This window comes from Sturnus vulgaris, chromosome 1, assembly GCF_052056855.1.
Source record: "Sturnus vulgaris isolate bStuVul1 chromosome 1, bStuVul1.hap1, whole genome shotgun sequence".
Classification (NCBI taxonomy): Eukaryota; Metazoa; Chordata; class Aves; order Passeriformes; family Sturnidae; genus Sturnus; species Sturnus vulgaris.
The window spans coordinates 57733494-57753451 of NC_142243.1; the positions used below are offsets into that span (position 1 = coordinate 57733494).

At 41.0% G+C, this 19958-nt stretch overlaps 1 protein-coding gene across 2 annotated transcripts in view; it reads left to right on the forward strand.

Annotated features, from left to right (window-relative positions):
* The window catches only part of EGFR (epidermal growth factor receptor), a 157767-nt gene extending 138613 nt beyond the window's left edge, over positions 1–19154 (forward strand). The window contains exons 20-28 of one of the 2 annotated variants that reach the window (XM_014887644.2): positions 1565–1750; positions 5000–5155; positions 5953–6028; positions 7931–8077; positions 10475–10572; positions 11115–11282; positions 11376–11423; positions 11520–11625; positions 12656–19154. In XM_014887644.2, coding sequence (XP_014743130.2) covers positions 1565–1750; positions 5000–5155; positions 5953–6028; positions 7931–8077; positions 10475–10572; positions 11115–11282; positions 11376–11423; positions 11520–11625; positions 12656–13032 — 1362 coding nt within the window. In that variant the 3' untranslated portion in view covers positions 13033–19154. The remainder of the gene's footprint in view (positions 1–1564; positions 1751–4999; positions 5156–5952; positions 6029–7930; positions 8078–10474; positions 10573–11114; positions 11283–11375; positions 11424–11519; positions 11626–12655) is intronic. The other variant, XM_088167477.1, reaches the window with a different exon arrangement.
* The last annotated feature ends 804 nt before the right edge of the window (positions 19155–19958 follow it).

The window sequence follows — 19958 nt, forward strand, 5'->3', positions numbered from 1 at the left end:
AGGCTGGCACATTAAGCAACAACACAGAGGCCAGAAAGTATTGCTTAAGAATTGGGGTTGCTTATTTCTTGAACGTCATTGACTTAATAACTTTGTTTAATAATAGTTCTCTCCAGCTATGGAGCTATGTGACATCTGTGGAACGCTTGCTAGACGATGAGTGAAGTGCTATGGTATTTATTTTCTTAAGCTCTTAGAAAGAGCAAATTTGCTCTTTCCCTTACACCATTCTTGTCTTCACTATGATTTTAGGCTTTGGGGGACTGCTAGCCTGAATTGCCAAGGGGTGATTCGTAGGTGTTACTCCTGATGCTGAATGAAGATGCTGACCTGCTCACTGAATGGAAAAATTCTCATTCATTTCCCCTTGTGTTGCTTTTCAATCAAATCACGTCTAAAATACCTAATAGTCATATACCGTAAATCAGACACAAAGTTAGTTAAAGAAACCAAACAACTCTAGGTCTGATTTTTTTCCCCACCTGGAATTAATTCTTTGAACTGGCACTTGTGAGTGGATTTGAATATAAATATAGATCTCAAATTTCAATCCATAAGTAGTTTTTGCACACAAAAACCATGAGGTCAGGAATTTTTACCCCATGGCCATGTTAAGGAATGTATTTGAGCCAGCCTCTGAACAGGTCTCTCCCTTCAAAGGGAAATCTTCCCATAGAAGAACAAATGAAGAGGAGGTATCTTGGGTGCATTGATAGATACCTAAAGCTACACAGTGTGTACCCACATTTGAAAAAAGAGTTTTTCACATATTTATGAAACTAAACCCCAAAATTTCAGTTGACCAAAGGTTCTGTAATGCTTGGAGTCCCACATTCCAAGTATCTTCCTAGTATCATTTCCATTGCTATATGAGTCTAAAATAACTTTTCCAATTGAGGGCAGTATTTTCACCATTGTTACTTAAAGACAGGCATTCAAGCTTCTAAAGGGGTAAACTGATTAATAATCTATTTGGTTTGACATGGACCGAAGAACAACATGGTCAAGAAGAACATGGTCTCTTAAAGAATGAGACTCAGTCACATTCTAAACCATAACTTTGACTTTGGTTAGTACCAACCTTGACAGGGGAGCAGAATTCTCAAAAATACTCATTTCTAGTCGGTTTCATTAAAAGGTCTGTGGGGACAAAAACCATATGACACACGTTCACAAAATGTGTTGCCCTTGCAGTTAGGTGCTCAAAATGATGAAATCCCATCAGCTTCCAGTTGATGTTCAGTTTATTAATTCCTCATTGGTCTGTAAGTTTTAAATCTCCCAGGATTTTATGTCCAATGTTTGCTTGGTGTACAGTAGTGAGAGTAGGCTCTTCTATGGCATCTCAGTGATGATTTGGTGTTCAAAATCTGGACATTCCACTAAACAGAAAATAGTCCACAGAGTGGGAAATACGTGTATTTTATATGTGATATGAGACACAGAGTTTGCGTATAGTATTTTAGCAACTTCTTGGATGACCAACTTATTTTAAACTGCCTCCAAATATTCATGTCATGCTAAAGGGAGTGTTTCACATTTCTTTTTTCGCCTTTCTTCTCAGGAAGCTTATGTGATGGCTAGTGTTGACAATCCTCATGTGTGTCGCTTGTTGGGAATCTGCCTCACTTCTACTGTTCAGCTCATCACACAGCTGATGCCTTACGGCTGCCTCCTGGATTACATCCGAGAGCACAAGGACAACATCGGCTCTCAGTACCTCCTCAACTGGTGCGTGCAGATTGCAAAGGTAAGCAGACCAGAACTCCAGATCAGCTAAAACTCAGAGATCTGACAGCATGTAATGTGTTTATTTAATTACCAGTCTCTGCAAATCTTTCTGTTTCACCACCTGGATCCTAGGTACCTTATACTTTCCTTAACAATTTACTATTTTTATGTGGATGAGCAAACCTTAACTATTCTTCAAAATGCTCCTAAGTCCACAGAAGGTTATCACCTAGACATTTATGTCCAAACCAAACACATTATCATTGAAATGATGTGATACAAATGTGATGCAGCATGGGCAGCAAGGAAGACAATAGAAAATGTCAATTCCCATAACAAAATGCTGCTTCCATCAGTGGATTTCTTCAGGCTATGTCACAGGACAGTGCTGTTGAATACATCTTCTTGTGTGCCTTGGAGAGTTTTATGCTGAAATCTCTGAGGCCAGGGATGAAAACTGCTGACTACTGAATACCAGGTCCGTCCTTGCTCAGGCTGGCTTTCACCAAAAGGCATTCAGGCAGCCCAGAGCTATTCTGTAATTCATAGATGCTGAGCTGGGTCTGTAATGTAACTGCATGGCCATAAAAGGCTCATTATCACACCTGATACTGTTTGCAAAGAGGAGCAAAGGAATTGCAATACAGCCTCTAGCCCTTAGCAGCAATATGCTATGTTTGGATGCTGGTTAGCCATTTGGAAGAGTGGAAGAATGAAGCAAAACCAGCAAAAAAAATAACTGCAATTTGTTGGAGATTCATCATATGAGATGGCAGTGTCCACACAGCATGGTTGCTTTAATGCTGTTTATTTCAGGAATGCCTGTCTGCAGGAAAACCACACACTTAAAAATTTATCAGTCCCTTGAGGCCTTGTATACATCCCAGGCTTGCCCAGCCATGGTTTGCTGTCAGGAAATATACTGAGGACCACAGTAATGTATCCACCAAATGTCTATAGAGCATATTTTTCATCTCAGTGTGTACACTTTTTTTACACTGCACTTCACAACAAATGAAATCTCATTTATGTGTCCACCTGGGATGCGAGTTGCATTTTTTTGTGACTTTTTGTGACTCTTTTGCTTTCTTGTTTAAAATCAGTTACTGCTCTGTCCTGGTTTCAGTCTCTTTGGAGGATGAGCTGGAGGCCGTATTTCCCTCCTCCTCCTTCTTCTCTTTGTTAGTTTTTAAGGTGGCAAAATGTAACCCCAAATGGGTCCTTGGGGCATTTCTTCCCCAAAAGGCTGCCATTCACAATTGTTTGCTTTTGTTTGATTTTTTCATGGTTCAGCATTTGCCCATAGCAACTTCTACCCTTGCCAGCGATGCCTGACCTTCAACATACTCCTTTGTGCTGCTCCACACTGAAGTTTTCCTCTAAGCACACATAAATCTTATGTACAGCTTTTTCCCACCAATGTGTCTGGGACTACTCTGATAAAGTTATGCCAGATTTTTGAAGATTCTTTGACTCTTTAAAAATTTATTTATGAGTGGAAAAAAAAATTGAAGCAAACACATGTCTGGTAACTAACCAGCAGGAGGCAAGTTCCCTAGGAAGCTTATTTTTGTTACTGTTTTCACAGCTTTGAAATAAGTTTTCTTTGCATCTTTTACAAAATTTGCTTTTCCTGAAGTATGGAGTCCTCTCTTCCAGGCAAGGTGTTATGACAGAGTATAAACGCTCCATGTGCAGAAACACTGTGAACAAACTCTTTGAACACAATGGTCTCATGCTTAGTGATGAAAAATGGATTGAACTCCAGGCCTGCACGCAATTAAAGATCTGCTGAACTTTCTAAATGGGCAATTCAACGTCTTCAAATTATGGTTATACACGTGCATGAGTCTTCAGACATCAGCACCTTAAACAGCTTAGTGTGACACTGATATTCTGCCTTTCAGCAGCTCTGAGTCTTATTAGCCTCTGCAGCAAGTCAGTTTTAGCAGGAAATTTTTTTGTCCTACTGGGGCTAGATTACAGAATTATTATTTTTTTAAAAATAGTCTGTTTTCTGTCAGCAGCTCAGAAGTTTTTGTTTCAAGAGCTCTGCTTGCTAAAGATCTGTTTGTGTGATTCAGTGCATGCTTGTAGTGGCATTGTGCCAGTTTGTTTGGGTGGTTTGTTTTGGCAACATTAGCAGTGCATGGGTAAAGTTCTGCTGAGGGACTTGGAAGGAGGATTCGATGGTGGTCCATCTTAGAAGTGGGCTTAGGAAGTGGGTGGAGGATGGAAGCTAATTATTCCCACCAGTCCTCTACCATCACATCAACATGATCATTTTTGTGCCAACTTTGTAGGTTAAAAGTAATTTTTTATCAATTCTCTTCATAAAAATACAAGTGCATAAGCTACCACCAGCAGAAATGTATGGACTGGGAATAATAGTGAGTTTTGGAAAAGATATTGCAGGAAACTTGGAAATCATGAACTTTTTGATTCCATATACCAAGAGATTGGTGTTGAGGGAAAGGGGAGTAATCTCTTCAGTCAGAAACACAGCTGTTAAATTTATGCTTTAGCAGTCAAACCAGCACAATTCGTTATATTCTTCCTTGAGAGGCAATCATACCAAAAAACAAGTTTGCTATGGCGAATCCAGCCTAATCATGGGAGGCAGTGAAACTGGAAGAACTTGCCTTTTTCAAAGAGGAGTGGAAAATGAATGCAACTCTGAGTGCAGACTTAAAATTAATTTTTTTATTCCCCCCCCATTTTTACCTTTGCGATGGACTGCCTCATTGTTAGCAGGAAGAAGGCAGAGTACACTGCCTGTAATAAAACACAGTATGAGCAACTTTGAATGATTGTCTAAATACTCTCTGTAGGGTTGGTGTATGTACATAATGGCAGGGGATAGTTAAACTCTGTACTGTGCTCTCCTGAAGTCACTGTCTTTGCACAAGTGCAGCTGAAAGAAGACTTTGTCCCTTTATTTGCAAGTTCCATCCTAATTTTGTATTTCTTGAACTAAGTCCCAAAAGAGCCACATCTCCTTCTACTATCTACCCACTACTGCCTCTTCTTCCTTCATCACTCCACCAGTGCCTGGACCCACAAGAAGGCTCCTGGAGGATGACAGTAATAGTGCAAGCACTCATCCTCACCCTGCAATGAGCATCACATAAATGGAGAGTGCAGGTGGAATAACATACCACGTGTTTATGGTGTTGTCTGTAGTTACCACAAAGCAACTGAGGTTTGGTGATTTGTGTGTCTGAGCACCAAGTGCACAAGGCCTTACCAACAGTGTGTTCCATTGCAGGGAATGAACTATCTGGAGGAACGGCGCCTGGTGCACCGTGACCTTGCTGCCAGGAACGTCCTTGTTAAGACTCCTCAACACGTGAAAATCACAGACTTTGGGCTGGCAAAGCTGCTCGGTGCAGATGAGAAGGAATATCATGCAGAGGGAGGCAAGGTAAAGCACACTGCAGAATGAACTACTGCACATTTGCTGGTGTTTGTGCTTGAACACTAGCCTCAAACAAAGGGGGGAAAAACGATAGTGTGTTTGTCAAAGCTCTCAGCTGCCATCTCAGTGTGCTGCCTTTGAAGCCTGTGGAAGTCCTCTGAAATCAGCCAAAGCAGCATCAGGCCAGTGGGTCTGCAGTGGGACCAGAGGTAGCAGAGCAGCAAATGCTTTTGAAATTCCCGCCCAGGATGTCTGGGAAAATTCATCAGTGTAGCCAACACCAGTAAGACTGTGCAGTCTCTAAAGAGAAAGGGAATGCTGTACATTTAAAGCAGAAGAAAGACCTGTCAGACTTGGTTCAACAGGCCTTCATGTTGTACTGTGTGCTGATGAAGGGAATGTGTCCTGCTGAGAAATTAAAGAGAAGCTGCCTGCAAATATTGCAGAGGCTATAAATAGAAACCATACGAGTGTAGATCAGTCGTGTAACCTAAGATTGGATTTGTGTCCTGTTCTGATAGAAGGCTAAAAAGTAGTTATTTGACTGTTAAAAATATTGTAAAAGTGTTCAGTAAGAGATATTTCTGATATACCTAGTATTCCACACGTTTCCAGGTTCTTCATAATATATGAAAATAATAAAGGGGAACTCAAAAGTTGCCTGTTTTACCATTCAGGTAGTTGGTTGGCTGGTTTTGGTTTTTCCTTCTGCAACCAAATTATTGATTTACACACCACCTGGTGGTAAATATCCTGATAAATTTTGGGTCAACCTCTTAAGGATTCTTTGTGAATTTTCCCAGGTTCCTATTAAATGGATGGCATTGGAATCAATTTTACACCGGATTTACACTCATCAAAGTGATGTCTGGAGTTATGGTGAGTTTAAAAGCAGTTAGAATTATTGCAGATGGGTTGGAAAATTTCAGGATTTGCTGGTGACTCTATAGTGGCCTTTTTACTTTGTATTGTGAGAAGAACAAGAGATCAAATATATAAACACTGTCCCCAAATCACCCATTCAACAAAGTAAAATCTCCATGAAACTGCATGTGAGTGAGGTGTAAGATATTTCACAGAATATGCTTTGGGTAATGAGCCTTCCCCTGAAAGGGGCTACAAGTAGGAGACTGATCTATTTGCTGAAGTTTTGTTGAAGTTTTTCTTCAGCAGCTTCACGTGAAATATAATGGAGCTGGCAATAAAGCCACGTAAGTTGGAGGACTTACAAGTACTGGCCACACTATCAGTCGGTGTCAATCAGTGTAACTCTGCTGAGGCCTAAAATGCCTATGCTGTCCTGGTATAATGTTGACTGGGGTAGTGGCTGGAGACAGACAACACATCTCTCTGTGACCTATGTAACGAGAGCTCCTTCATTGTTCTGTATCCTCCTTAAATAGGGGGTTTGAATTTCTTGGGCATACACATGTGATTGGTCATGGTCTCAAGTCACTCATTTATATGGCCGATAATACATCTGCACTTAGGGTTAAATGGATTGGCTGGGATTCTTGTATTTTTTTAAATCTGTCTTATCATCACTTACTCAGGTACTTGTCATCTCTAGGCTGGTTGAGTTTTAGGTTACAGCTTTTAGACCAGCTGCAATGTGACATCCTGGTATGTGGTTACTGTGCTGCAAAGAGAGAGAAAGGACAGTAACACACACAGACCTCTTTGGGGAAAAAGGCCAACTTTATTGTATGGACAACCTGTATTTAAAGCGTGTTACGTGCAGCTAGGACAGGACAGGAACTCATTGGACAATTGGGAAAAACATCCATGGGACAGTACCTCAGGATGTATCCCACGGGAAAGACACCAGGTGTTAATCTTCATTATGAATTCCACTCTGTTTTTCACCATATTATCACCCTGGGAGACTTCCTCCCTAACTGAAGCTGTAGTCAGCTTGTCAGCCTGGAAATGAACCTGAAAATCAAAAAAAATCCAGGCCTAAAAAGAATTTCCAAGCTGTAATTCCCTAACTCTCTAAATGTGTGTGTCCACACTGGTATTGAAAGGACAATGCAAAAAGGGAAGCAGTGTGATAATCTCCTTAGAGAATTTATTTTGTATTTGGTATAGTTCATAAAGCTAGCTTGAAAGAAAGGAGCAGAAAGGAAACTTTTCAAAGCAACCTATTGCAAAATTTCCCTCCCATGGGCTCTTATATTCCTGGAAAATATTTAATGCAGATGGTCAGATCCTATGTCCTTTTCGAAACAGTACAGCCTCTGGTCTTCTTAATCCATTTATGTATCTTGGCATCCAAAATCTTGTTTTGTATCCTAAGCTACTAGACAATCACAACAGCTCCATCACAAGAGTCCATGGTATGTCAGCAAATGACGCTTAGGCAGCTGGTTTACACGTCTTTCAAAAAGTGCTTTTGCTCATCTCCAGAGAGATTGTTTTCAAACAAAAAGACAACTTCCATTTTTAAAACCACTTGCTGTGTTGGAGTTGGGAGACGGTAACCTGTATCTCCTTTCTGTGAGGCTGGGAAGTTTGTGGAATGTTCAACACTAATTTATTAGCTGAGATTTAAAAAAAAAAAAAAAGGAAAAAAGCAAAACCTTAAATGGAAGCAGGATGATTTCAATCTGTTATATTAATCTCTCTATAAAATCATGGCAGAAAATGCTTTCTCTGGTTGGGGTTCTGGCAGAACAGTGTTTCCAGGGGACCTCTCTCTGCTCGCCACCTCTCCACATCCAGGCTGAGCAGTCCAGCTCTTGGCAGTCTCTTTCATGATCTTCTCTTCCCACCCTGCAGGTGTGACAGTTTGGGAGCTGATGACGTTTGGGTCCAAGCCATATGAAGGGATCCCTGCCAGTGAGATCTCCTCTGTCCTGGAGAAGGGCGAGCGTTTGCCACAGCCCCCCATCTGTACCATCGACGTGTACATGATCATGGTCAAATGTGAGTTCACACTTGGGGTTGTGGCTGCTCATCTAAGTTGAATAAGTAACTTAGTTGCATTTTATGCTGCGTTCCTGGTAATGGCACAGAAATAGGGCTGTGTGAAAAGAGTTACACCAGAGGTAAGGTGACACCAGCATGTGTTCCTACATCTTGAGCTTTACCTACGAGCACAGGATGTGGTTTCATGAGTCACTCATTCAACCAACTGATGTTTTTTTTCACCATTCACCACCGACTGATACTGTCAATTATTTTAAACCGATATGGTCAGGCAGTATAAATTAGCATGACACCAACCACTTTGCCTGCTACTCTGGTTTTGTATGTCAAGGAAATAAAAACAACACTACCTTCTCCTCCAAGCTCCCCCTCGGATCAACAACGTGTTTTCTACTGCAAGCACACAGATGGATTATTACTAAAGGAGTGTCAGGAGTGTGGGCACCATCATAATGTCAGAGACACATGAGGGTACAGAATTCCTTTTCAAATTTCTTCTTCATTTTTGGCTGGTCCCTTTATCGCATGCAGCTGTTGCAGTATAGTAGCTCAAGAGCAGAGGGTTTCTGAAGCACTTTTTGGACAGTTTAGGACACATCAAAGGGCTTCTGAACCTCAACCCCCCCCTTCCATCTACATCATCTACTAAATGTCAGATTCCTGGCTTCCTGCACATCTCTAGGCCATGACTACCACATCCCTGCTCACTGCTGTGAGGATGTGATAAGCAGCCCACTAGGTGGCATTTAAGACCTTCTCACTGTAGCAACATGTACCTGTTCCAGAAACAGGAGCCATGCTGCCATGAACACTCTGTAATGCAGCACTTTGGGGAATCCTAGAACATCCACATATTGCTGTGGTGGGACAAGCACTACACAAGGTGAGCCTGATCCTGTGCCCTGCAGGGCAACAGGAACTGCATCCAGAAGCGTGCACTTAGCCTGGGAGGTGCCTAGACCTCAAAACAATGTCCTATAAACTCCTTCTCAGAGATTCTGAGCCCTACTGACACCCCAGCCCCTGTTTTTCCTTAGGGTCAATCCAGATGTAAAAAGGAGGCATTTTGTCAGGCACCTAATCTGGTATCCATTGCTTTTAAAACACAGCCAATGGAGTGTCCCCATCCTTTCCGTGCCATTGCACTGAATTTAAATGCAGGAGTCTGAGGATCTGGGAGCTTAGCCTTCCTGCTGGCACAGGACTCAGTTGCACATCTTTTGCTGCTCTGGTCACCTCATGTTTGCAGGCTACAGTGCAAACCCCATTGAAGGTGTTCCATTTTATCTAAAGGAATTCAGGATTCCCAGTCACCTCTTTTATAATCAGAAAGTATAAGCTGAAATGTTCAAAGTTATTGCAAAATAATTATTTACATTTAAAAACTAGCATTTAAATATAGGCAACTTAGAGGTAAAGTCAGGAACAGTAGATTCTACTCCTGCAAGAACAGCAAAACTCCCAAACACTCCATTTTGTGTAATAGCAAGAAGTATTTATTTTTTAATTAGTAGTGAATCATATTTCTAGCATAGTAAAAAGTCACTGGAAATGAGATTTTGTCTAATGCAGATGTCTTTGTCTAATGCGGATTTCAGAATATATATTACCACTTCATTTTCCCATTAATACAGATAGGCTGTTTCTTCTAAGCTCCTCTAGACATACTAAGCTTGACCTTTATTATTTTTAATTTTAAACACAAGAGCCTCTAGATCAGCTCATCTGTTAGTTGATTAAAGAAAATGTGGGTTTCCTAACTAATATCACATGTAAAACCTCCAGCATCTATATTTGAAATCTCTTCTAGCATTGATCCAAACTAAGCTGTAAGGACTTACTTTTGTTGAAATCAGTTTACTAATTAAATACAGCTTAGTTGCAGTAATCTGTCAATATGTCTCCAGTGAGGATGTTTTGAATTTTAGAAGACATCTGGTACAGAGGGAGGCTTCTGCTGTCGGCTTCCCAGGACTTCATGAAGCAGTCCAGTGACTGTCAGACGGCCACATCCTGGTACCTCTGCAGGCACCCACTGGTGTCAGTTTGCTTCCTCTCCTTCAAGAGCTTTTTTCAAAGCAAACTAACTGGGATTATCCCTCAGGTGGGACCTGCCTGCCCACGTGGAGATAGGCCAGTAGGAGAGGAGACAGACTCAGCCATGAAGCTTTTCCAACATGGAGTTTATTTCTGTCTTCCAAAACTGCCAAGATCTGCATTTTAAATGCTGAAATTCACACCCATGGCTGGTGAATTAACTTTTCATGGTGGTCCCTCAGGGGAAGCTCCTTTCTTTGTTTCACACATGGCACTGCGTTTTTGCTGTTATATTTTATTTTAAGCTCTGTGTTTGATCACCAAAACAGTGTTGTTTGTGCATTGCTTTTCCTGCAGGCTGGATGATCGATGCAGACAGCCGTCCCAAGTTTCGTGAGCTGATAGCTGAATTCTCAAAAATGGCCCGTGATCCTCCACGCTACCTTGTTATACAGGTACTAACCACAGTGGTGGGAAGACATCTGATGGGCATTTCATCTGGGGCCCAAAGTAACTAGTAATGCATATGAGAACATATGATATGGATAACTGAAGGCCAGATTTATTGTTGCTTTCCAGGTTTTAACACATCAGCTAGAGCCACAAACAAAACATAAAATCTCGTCACTATTTTCTTAGTACTGGTCTCAGTCTAGGACCAGAAACAGTCCATACTGTAGCCATTAGAGTAGAACTGAGTTTAATCCTCTTCAAAATGCAATTATTTTACAGCAGCATGGACTGAGATGAGATGGCAGGCCTAAGTTCCTCTAAATTCTAGATAAATTTGGTTAAATATGTAAATGTCTGTATGGGCCGTTTACTTAAGCGTTGGACTTGCCTTGTGTGTCCCTTCCAACTCAGAATATTCTGTGAATCTTAATCAAGACTTTGCATCTTGTGCCTCTTGTTAAATTACCTTGTCTCAGAGAGGAGAGGAGAATGAGGGCTTGAAAGGAGTCTGCAAGTCTTGTCTCATGCTGGCGTTTTTTAACAGGGAGATGATAGAATGCACCTGCCCAGCCCTACGGACTCCAAGTTTTATCGCACCCTGATGGAGGAGGAGGACATGGAAGATATTGTGGATGCAGATGAGTACCTTGTGCCACACCAGGGCTTTTTCAACAGCCCTTCAACATCTCGCACTCCTCTCCTGAGTTCATTGGTATGAAAATTTTCCACTGTGGAAACATGACATGAAATTTTAAGAGTGAACTGCTTCTCATAATGTCTGTATTTTCTTTCTCTGTCTTTTAAGAGTGCTACCAGCAATAACTCTGCTACAACCTGCATTGACAGGAATGGGGTAAGTAGAATGACCTTTAATAAAGGAGTAACTTCTCCTATGTGGATCAGCTTCTACAAATCAGTCCATTTAATATTTTCTCTACTTTCATCCCAGCAGGGGCACCCTGTGCGGGTAGACAGCTTTGTCCAGAGGTATAGCTCAGACCCAACAGGTGCTTTCTTGGAGGACAGCATAGATGACAGCTTCCTACCAGCCCCAGGTGAGTACCTCTCCTGTTTTTCCATCCCATGGCCACTCATTCACAAGCCATTTTTTTGCAAATATAATAATTTGCCTTCCTTTTCTGTAGAAATGAAGCAATTCAAATGCTTTCTACCCTTTCGGGTTTTGACTCAGTAAATGGAAGTGGAAATGCATGCACATACCATTTTCCTACCCTTTATCTGTCTGCTTCTGACCATTTTTCACTTCAATTCCCTCATGAACCATATTACTTATGTTAGCCATGTATGCCATCTAGGTAGGGAGTTTTCATGTGTGGTTATATGTTTAAAACTTTCTACTTGAGAAAATAGCCTCAAAAAATTTGGGTTCATTTTTTTTACCATTTCAATAGTATAAAGAGCTTTATGGCTGTTTCATTGCTTTCAGAAGTTAATCCACAGAAGGCAGTTCATGGTTTCACATGGACTTTCAGTGTAGGCGGTCAGAGAGAAAGCCAGTGAGCTCTGAGGGAGACTGAGCTGGATAATGCAGTGATGATGCTTTGTGTCCTTAAAATATCCCAACCAACCGTTCCAAGAATATGCCATAGCTAAAAAGGGTGAAAGGCCCTGCAAGGAATAGCATTGACGTGAAATGTGGAGTCACTGTTATTGCCAGTCCTGTATTTTTTAGGCATTTTCCTCATCTCCAAACATTTTTTCCAGGGAAACAGCTTCTGGCAGCTAACCTCCCAAACTGCCATTTCAGAACACTATCTGGGACACAGCCACCCATGCGCCACTAAAATTAGCAGTAGCTATCTCACTGTCTCATGGTCCAAGCCATCTTTCTGCTGGTTGGCAAACAAAATTTTTGAAGGTGAACCTTAGGGCAGCATGTTTGGTGCTCCAGAGTGGCAGTCCCTGCCTTTGGCTCTTTTGCACTCTGGGAAGTTCAGAGATGTGCCATGTGCAAAGAGCAAGTGGCAACTGGGTCGAAACTAAATGTCAAATGACACAAATGGCTGCATTAATTTTATATCTTCCTTTGCATTCCTTCTCATTTTTATTTTCTTTTTATTCTAGAGTATGTAAACCAATTGGCGCCCAAAAAAGCATCTGCCTCAGCAGTCCAGAATCCAATCTACAACAACTTCTCTCTCACAGCAAACTCAAAGGTCCCCACAGACTCCAGCTACCAGAATTCACACAGCACAGCTGTGGACAACCCCGAGTATCTCAACACCAACCAGTCTCCCCTGGCCAAGACAGTCTTTGAGAGCTCTCCCTACTGGATCCAGGCAGGCAACCACCAAATAAACCTGGACAATCCTGACTACCAGCAGGACTTCTTACCGAAGGAAACCAAACCTAACGGTCTCCTGAAAGTTCCCGCAGCAGAAAACCCAGAGTACTTGAGGGTAGCGGCACCAAAAAGTGAATACATTGAAGCCTCAGCATGACCATAGGGAATTTCTTCTTGCAGCAAGGCAAGCTGGATAAGTGAACTGTTGGCTGCTGCAAGAGTGGACTCTGGCTCAGAGCAAATGGCAACCACAATGCATCAAAAAGCACCTCTGCTTTTCAGCGTGGGGCTTTGAAACTGCAAAGCCTGTCTGATGGTAGTTTGGGTCTTTCCTTTCCCGTTTCCATGTAATAACTGAGGCCCATATCCTGTGCTCAGATGCATGTTGGGATGGAGCAGGATCTTCCTGGACTGAAGAAATATGGATGCATTCCTTTCATTTTCAAATGGTAGCATGGTATAAAGCCACTCTGGGATGAACTTGAGAGCTGTACACATTGTACAGCCAAATTCCTTTATACATTCTGTATTTTTATAAATGTTTCTAACAGAATTTTTGGATCTTTTACAAGATCAGATGCTTGTACTGCTCGTCTGCTAAGTGTTGCTCAGATCACCAGCAGGAAAAAAGAATTATGTTCCAAATCTCCTGGAACTGAAACTGTTATTCCAAACCACCAGATTTTTACAAATTGGCTCCATGTACTGCCTTTTGGCCCAAAGGTGAGAAGTGTATCTGAGGGATGTATGGGCAATTCTGCTCAGGGCAGTATGGAGAGGATTGGTCTGAGGAAAACTAGCACAAGGAGCAAAATGGCACAATGCATCACTTGCTGACCACTACTGCTACAAACTGACAAGAGGAACAGGCCTCCAAGTCACCTAATACATGATTATAAAGTGTTCACTAGTCTGTTTTCTGATGGTCAAACCCAAGACTTTTTTTTGTTCTGATCCCTTATGCAGCTGTCAAGTTGTCAAAATGCCTTTCTTCTTCAACAAAACTGTTAAAGATGTTGCCGTAACTGAAAAATGAAGTGTCAGATAATGTTTAACAGACTTTGATTAAATGCCAAGGAAATGCAAATAGGGGCAATTTGGAGCACTCATGAGACAGACTGGAAGAACTCCACTAAATTAAACTTGACTAAGGCAAGAAACACAGGTAGCTCTAGCTGAGCAGCTTTATTTCCCTTTCTAAAGGGGCTCAAAGCAGAAATAATTTTCCCTTATACATTTGGCAAAGAAAAGGGGTATCCAAGTAGTACACCTCACTCACTTCAAGGCAAAATACTGCCAATTGTCCCATGCTGGGGCAGAGGCTGGGGCTGGTTACATGTCCTTTTGGGGTTACTACTGGCAATGCAGGAGTAGCAGTGAGAAATAATCTCCCTCTTCTGAAGCACAGGGTTGCCTACTGCTTCTTTGAAATCAGCAGCATCATCTTCTGGTTGTTAGTGTGGTATAGGCAGGCAAGGCAAGACTAAGATTTTGGCTTGATAATATAAATCAGTCACAGCAGCAAAGGCAGCTACTCTTTCCAGTGACCCATAAAATTATTCCATCACTAACGTTTCTTATGAATGTAGGAGGAGTAAAGTGCCTCAAGTATGAATTTAGTCAGTCCTTTAGATGCATCCCACCAGCAGTTTTGCAGTGCTATTTTAATCAAACCACTAGGCCAGAAGGCAAATTCTCATTTGTGGACAAAGGCTCTTAACTAGTTGAATGTTGGCAACTTGCTTGAGGGTAGCAAAGGCAGCTGACTTGGAGAGGATCTTTATTCTTAATATAAAGTAGCAAGATAGAGTCAGATTTACGCTGCTGCTGTGTTTTGAATACATCATTATGTGTTTCAGTTTAAGTATTGGATCTGAAGGCCAGGATCAAGCAGCAAATCCTTAGAACACTGTTTGTACAAGTTTACTGAGGAAAGGGGACCTTCAGTCATGTGAAAGGAGTCCTTTTTCAAGTAACGTGTACAGCTCATGGATCCCACTACAGTAGAGGGTGAAGTGGCATGTTGGGTCAGAATCCAGAGATTGTTCTGTTTAGTAGATGTGTCTCACCATGACCAAGTCCCAGACACAGTAGTGTGGAAGATGCAATGTTTGACTTGGATTATCAGTGGTTTGTATTTAAAACAGTAACCAAAATTCAGTTCCCACAACCAATTAGTGGCAGATTTCTCCTTGCATTCCTGGGAGCAGATTTGTTGTGTTGCCCTCACAAGTGTGCGACATGTGCGCACAGGCAGCGCTGCTTTTCCCCCTCCCACCGCCCTGGCAGAAATGTACATAAAACTATAAAAAGATCTTAACAGAATTCATAGATAATTTTTCAATTTGCTGAATCTGTTATGTCTAAAAGCAGAACACTAGAAAATCACATAGTGCATATTCTCCCACAGAATCTTTCCAACACTACTGCACAAAGGAATTTACTGATTTTAATCTGTTCAATCTTTTAGCTAAAACAAGAAAGCCACTGAGAAATAGCCATGTATATCACCAGCATTATGTAGCATGCATAGAGATTAACACTTGCCCATTTTAAACAATTCAGGAGGGATTCAGTAGCAATTCATTGGTAGAAACAAGGAGATTCATCTAAAACTTAAGCAATCTAAGTTTGAGAGAGCATCTCTCTTTGAATGTGATGTATTTGATGAAAAAAAGTATATGAAAGAGGATGTAGGACCACAAAATATTGATATGAATGTAGATTCCAGATTGGTGGGATCAACTGTATATTGTGAAGTATTTCTAGTAAATAGGCATCCTGTAAGCCATGATTTGTAAGTTAGAAGCTCAGTGATGATTCAAAAGCCAGCAAAAAATAAAAAAACTAGGTAGTGCCTGCAGGGGCAGATGCAGTGGCACTGAGAGCAGATGGGACTGTGCAGTGACTGGCTGTGGCTGGAAGCACAGGTGCTACATAGGGTGATACTCGCAGGGTAACAGACAACAGCAATATACCAAATCATTTCCGCCAGGGTAAAAAAACAAAAAAAAAGAGAAAAAAAAACTCAAAAAAACCCCAAACAAACAAGCAGCAGAAATGCCCTGGCTTTCCCATTGCAGCTCACTGCACATTAAATAGCAAGGAGAGCAGATTGTAGCTACTCTTCCCTGGGGGGAACGTAGTTACGGTTACAACAACATCGCAGGACCCCAAACTTGCTTGTCTCAATAAGCTTGAAGAAGTCCCACCACAAGGTACCTTGGGTGTTCTTGGTCTGTCAGCAGGTACTCCAGGCTGCCAGGAAGAAACTTTGCATTTCCAGGCAAGTGCTCATTTTCACATTCAGGGTTCAACATTTTCTGTTAGTTTGACCACTGCCTCTCAAATGAGCAGTTATGGTACTCTGGCCATAGTTTCCCCCGCAGTTTCTCTATGAGAAAATACTTGAATCAGGACAAACAATGAAAATGTACCTGTGTCCTCCTTCTTGGTGGAAACTGTATACTTGTAAAATGTCAGACTCTGTGTATAACACTTAACAAAAGTGCTTTGTAATGTTTTATCACCACTGGTTCAAATTTTTATATTGGGATCCCATTTTCTAGCTTTCTTCTTATAAGTGTTCCCTCTTTGTTCTGACATACAATTTTCAAGGACCTTTTTTAAATAATAAACAAAATAATAGAAAAAAAAAGTTTATACAAAAGAAAAACTTGACACCTTCAAGTAGCTTGTCAAATGGGCTGCATTAGGACCAAAGATGTAACGTCTTGTTTTCTTGCTTTAAAGGAATAAGGTATTGATCACCACTTCCACAGCCTCTTTTTATAGAGAAGAGCTACAGAGCTCCACCTTTCATCGGGCCAGGGTCACACCTCCACTGAGCCAAGTGAGCTTGGCAGGAGGATGAAAACCAAACTGAATATCAGGACCATGTATCACTTCATCAGGGCCAAACCTACAACTTCTACTCTGTATTGCACTTAATGTAGTATCTAAACAGAGACACAGCCAAGAAAAAAAAAAAAGCAAATACATGATATTTTGGCTCAGTATCAGGAAAAAATATAATCATGTGAAGATGAGACATGATGAAATAACTTTTTTTGTGTGAGGAAGTGTATAGGCAGGCAGTGAGACTTTAAAACAGTAACACTTTTGGTTATGTATTACTTCAATTATGCAGGGGAGTTGAAATCACAGAGCTTCCATGATATGCTTTGCTTTCTGCCATGTCTCCTGCCTGTGTTTGATATCTGGTAGATCACCATGTCTATTACCATGGCTGTGTGGACTGAGAATTGTTGGTTGGTGCAACCCCTTCTTTTTATGCCGGGAGAGAAAAGTGCGTAGTTGGCGGTACCACAGTCAGTGGTCAAGTTAAGCCCTTAACAGCATCCAAAAATGGGTTTCCCAGGGGAAAAAATTGATAACTGAAGACCTACCTGGAAAAAGACACGGCACTTGTTGCACTGAATAAGTCAGCAGTCAGAAGGCTGAACACCTTCAGCCAGGATTTGGAGCTGGTGTTTCATCAACTTTGCTGTCATCCTCTAACATGGTACAGATGGGGCTGTCTGGATGTGCAGCAGCACAGGTCCTGTGGTCTCTTTCTATCTCTCACTTTGAAATAATGGATTTTTTTGATTAATAAGGTGAAAACCAGAAATCAAAAATGCCTCTAACAACTGGACTGGTAGAAGGTGCTCCTACACAGCCAATACAGTATATCATTTCCAGTCAGGCTGGAATTTATCCAGACTCTTTTCCTTACCTCCCATAAGCTAGCTGGAGAGTGTACATTTGCGACCACCATCCATGTTATCCTCATATTTTATTAAAGGGAATAATCAAAGTAGGTTTCTACAATGGTAGGAGGCTTGGCTCACATACCTACGTTGCTTTTTAATCCTACATTCCTAATAGTGTTCTCCTTGAAATTAATGGGATATTTAAATTGATTACACTGAGAGTATAAAACAAGACTAATGTTGAGTGATTTTTGAAAATCCCTCACAAAAAATCAGAGATCCTATGGATCCATTGCCCATTTTAGGCTGCTTTGTATTGATGCAATGAACTGAATATAAGGTATGATGACGTGGTTTTAATAAACTGTCAAGCAATATATCCATAGATACAAATGGTACCCTCACAGCATTGTAAAGTTACTCAACTATGAAAGCACTATTTGTAAAATAAGAAACTCTTGACTTTTATATGGTTTAATGGTTTATACTGTTGATCAAAGATTGTTTGTATATGAGTAATGAAAAAATGAGGTGTATATTATTCTTTTTAATGGTTTTTAATTTTTGGAGGACTTTTATTGTAATATACTGTTGTATTTGGGGGGAACAAAAAGCAGTGGCTAGCTTGTAGCTTGTAGCTAGAGGAGAGCTCACAGTAAGCGTTCTTTGTTGATGGACTTACATTTTTTTTCTGGTAAAATTTTCACCTTGGGGATTTATCCAGAGCTTAGTGAAGCTAGTAACAGCACTCTTTCCTCTCTTCAAGACTCTTTGGCTCTTTGCATGCACAGTACTGGAGTTTCATAATGTGAGCAATAATACAGGCAACCCTTGTGACCAATGGAAGTGCAATATGAAAGCCCAGGTGCTGCTTATCAGGGCCCTAAAAAAAGCTGCTCTTTTTTGTGTCAGGTTCCCACTTCACTTCCATGACAAGAGCAGAAGCAAAGTGAAAGCAATCCCTCAAAAGCTCATCCATGTGGCATATGAAGCCATAGTGCTGGCCATTTCCAAAGTGCATAGCTAAGGGAAAATGAAGTCTCAGCCAGTGTCACACTGATGACTTAAATTGTTGTGCTATACTAGGCAGGAAGAGAAATTCTGTTAGCAAAGGCAGCCAAATGAAGCCACAGTGTACCCTGAGTATGAGTGTTTAATATCCAACTGGTGGAGCATGTGGCAAAGATTAAAGGAATTGCAGGATCTTCAACATAACAAAGCAAAATACACTGCATTGGCAAGACAATAAAGAAGAGAGGAGCTGGAACTGTCAGTATGCATTCAGCCTGGATAGGTCCCTGGTATCACAATTAGTAAACAAAATAATTTTTGTCTTTATAGATGAATTTTATACACAGAAAAAAAAAAAAAAAGCCACAACAGCACCTTTTTCATTTTCATCTTTCCATCCAGACCCTTCCAGTACATAGGCTGCATGTTTTACCAGCTCAACCTATTTTATGCAGAAATTATGTAGTCTTAATCTTCATATTACTGGTTGTCAGAAATGTCTAATGTGTATTAATGCATGATATTTTTATTTTAATAAAAGTAATTAAAGAAATATTTGCTCTTTTGGCACATTATTTCCTTCTCCTCCTCCACTTCAAAATCAACTGGCTTGAGAAGATTCTAAATAAGTTAGTATTGCTCAGAAGAAGAAGAATTAATATCAAGAAGGAAATTGAAATATACATTGTGTATCTATGCACCTCCTCTGTGAAGATCAGAAAGCAACTTGTAGATTTAAAAGTCCTTATCAGACAGGAAACTGCTGTTGTCTGTATCTGACAGAGGCAGAGCAATGCCTTTGTATTTATCCCAAAGAGGTCAGGACCCTGACTTGCTAAATCCCACTTTCAAAACACCAAAAGAGATTAACTTAAAATGAAGAATGGTGTAAGTATAGAAAGGCGTGGGTGTTTGGGAAGGATGAGCATTCAGAAATTCCATTGAGTTCAGTACAGTCAACTTCAAATAAACAGAAAAGTGACAGAGTGTGCAAGAATAGAAGACAGCCAAAAAAAAACCAGCCGCAGTTTAACCTCCCTATCTGCCTGCACAGGATATGGTAGATTAAGATAAGATATAGAAAATTGCTATTAAAAGATAGGAGAGGAATACGAGTCTCTTCCACAGGCTCCATCATTATTAACAGCAGCCCTAAGTAAGCCTTACCCTTTGGCACTCCTGACAGCAACCCAGGAAAACAACAAAGCCAGCTTTTGGGGAACTATCTGAATGCCCAATAATTACATCAGAACACATCAGAAATGTACAAGTGAGCCAGTAAAAGATAATATGCCCTGAGGAGGCCCACAACCACAGCTGGACCCACCTACCATGGCAGCTGTGACAGACCCACATG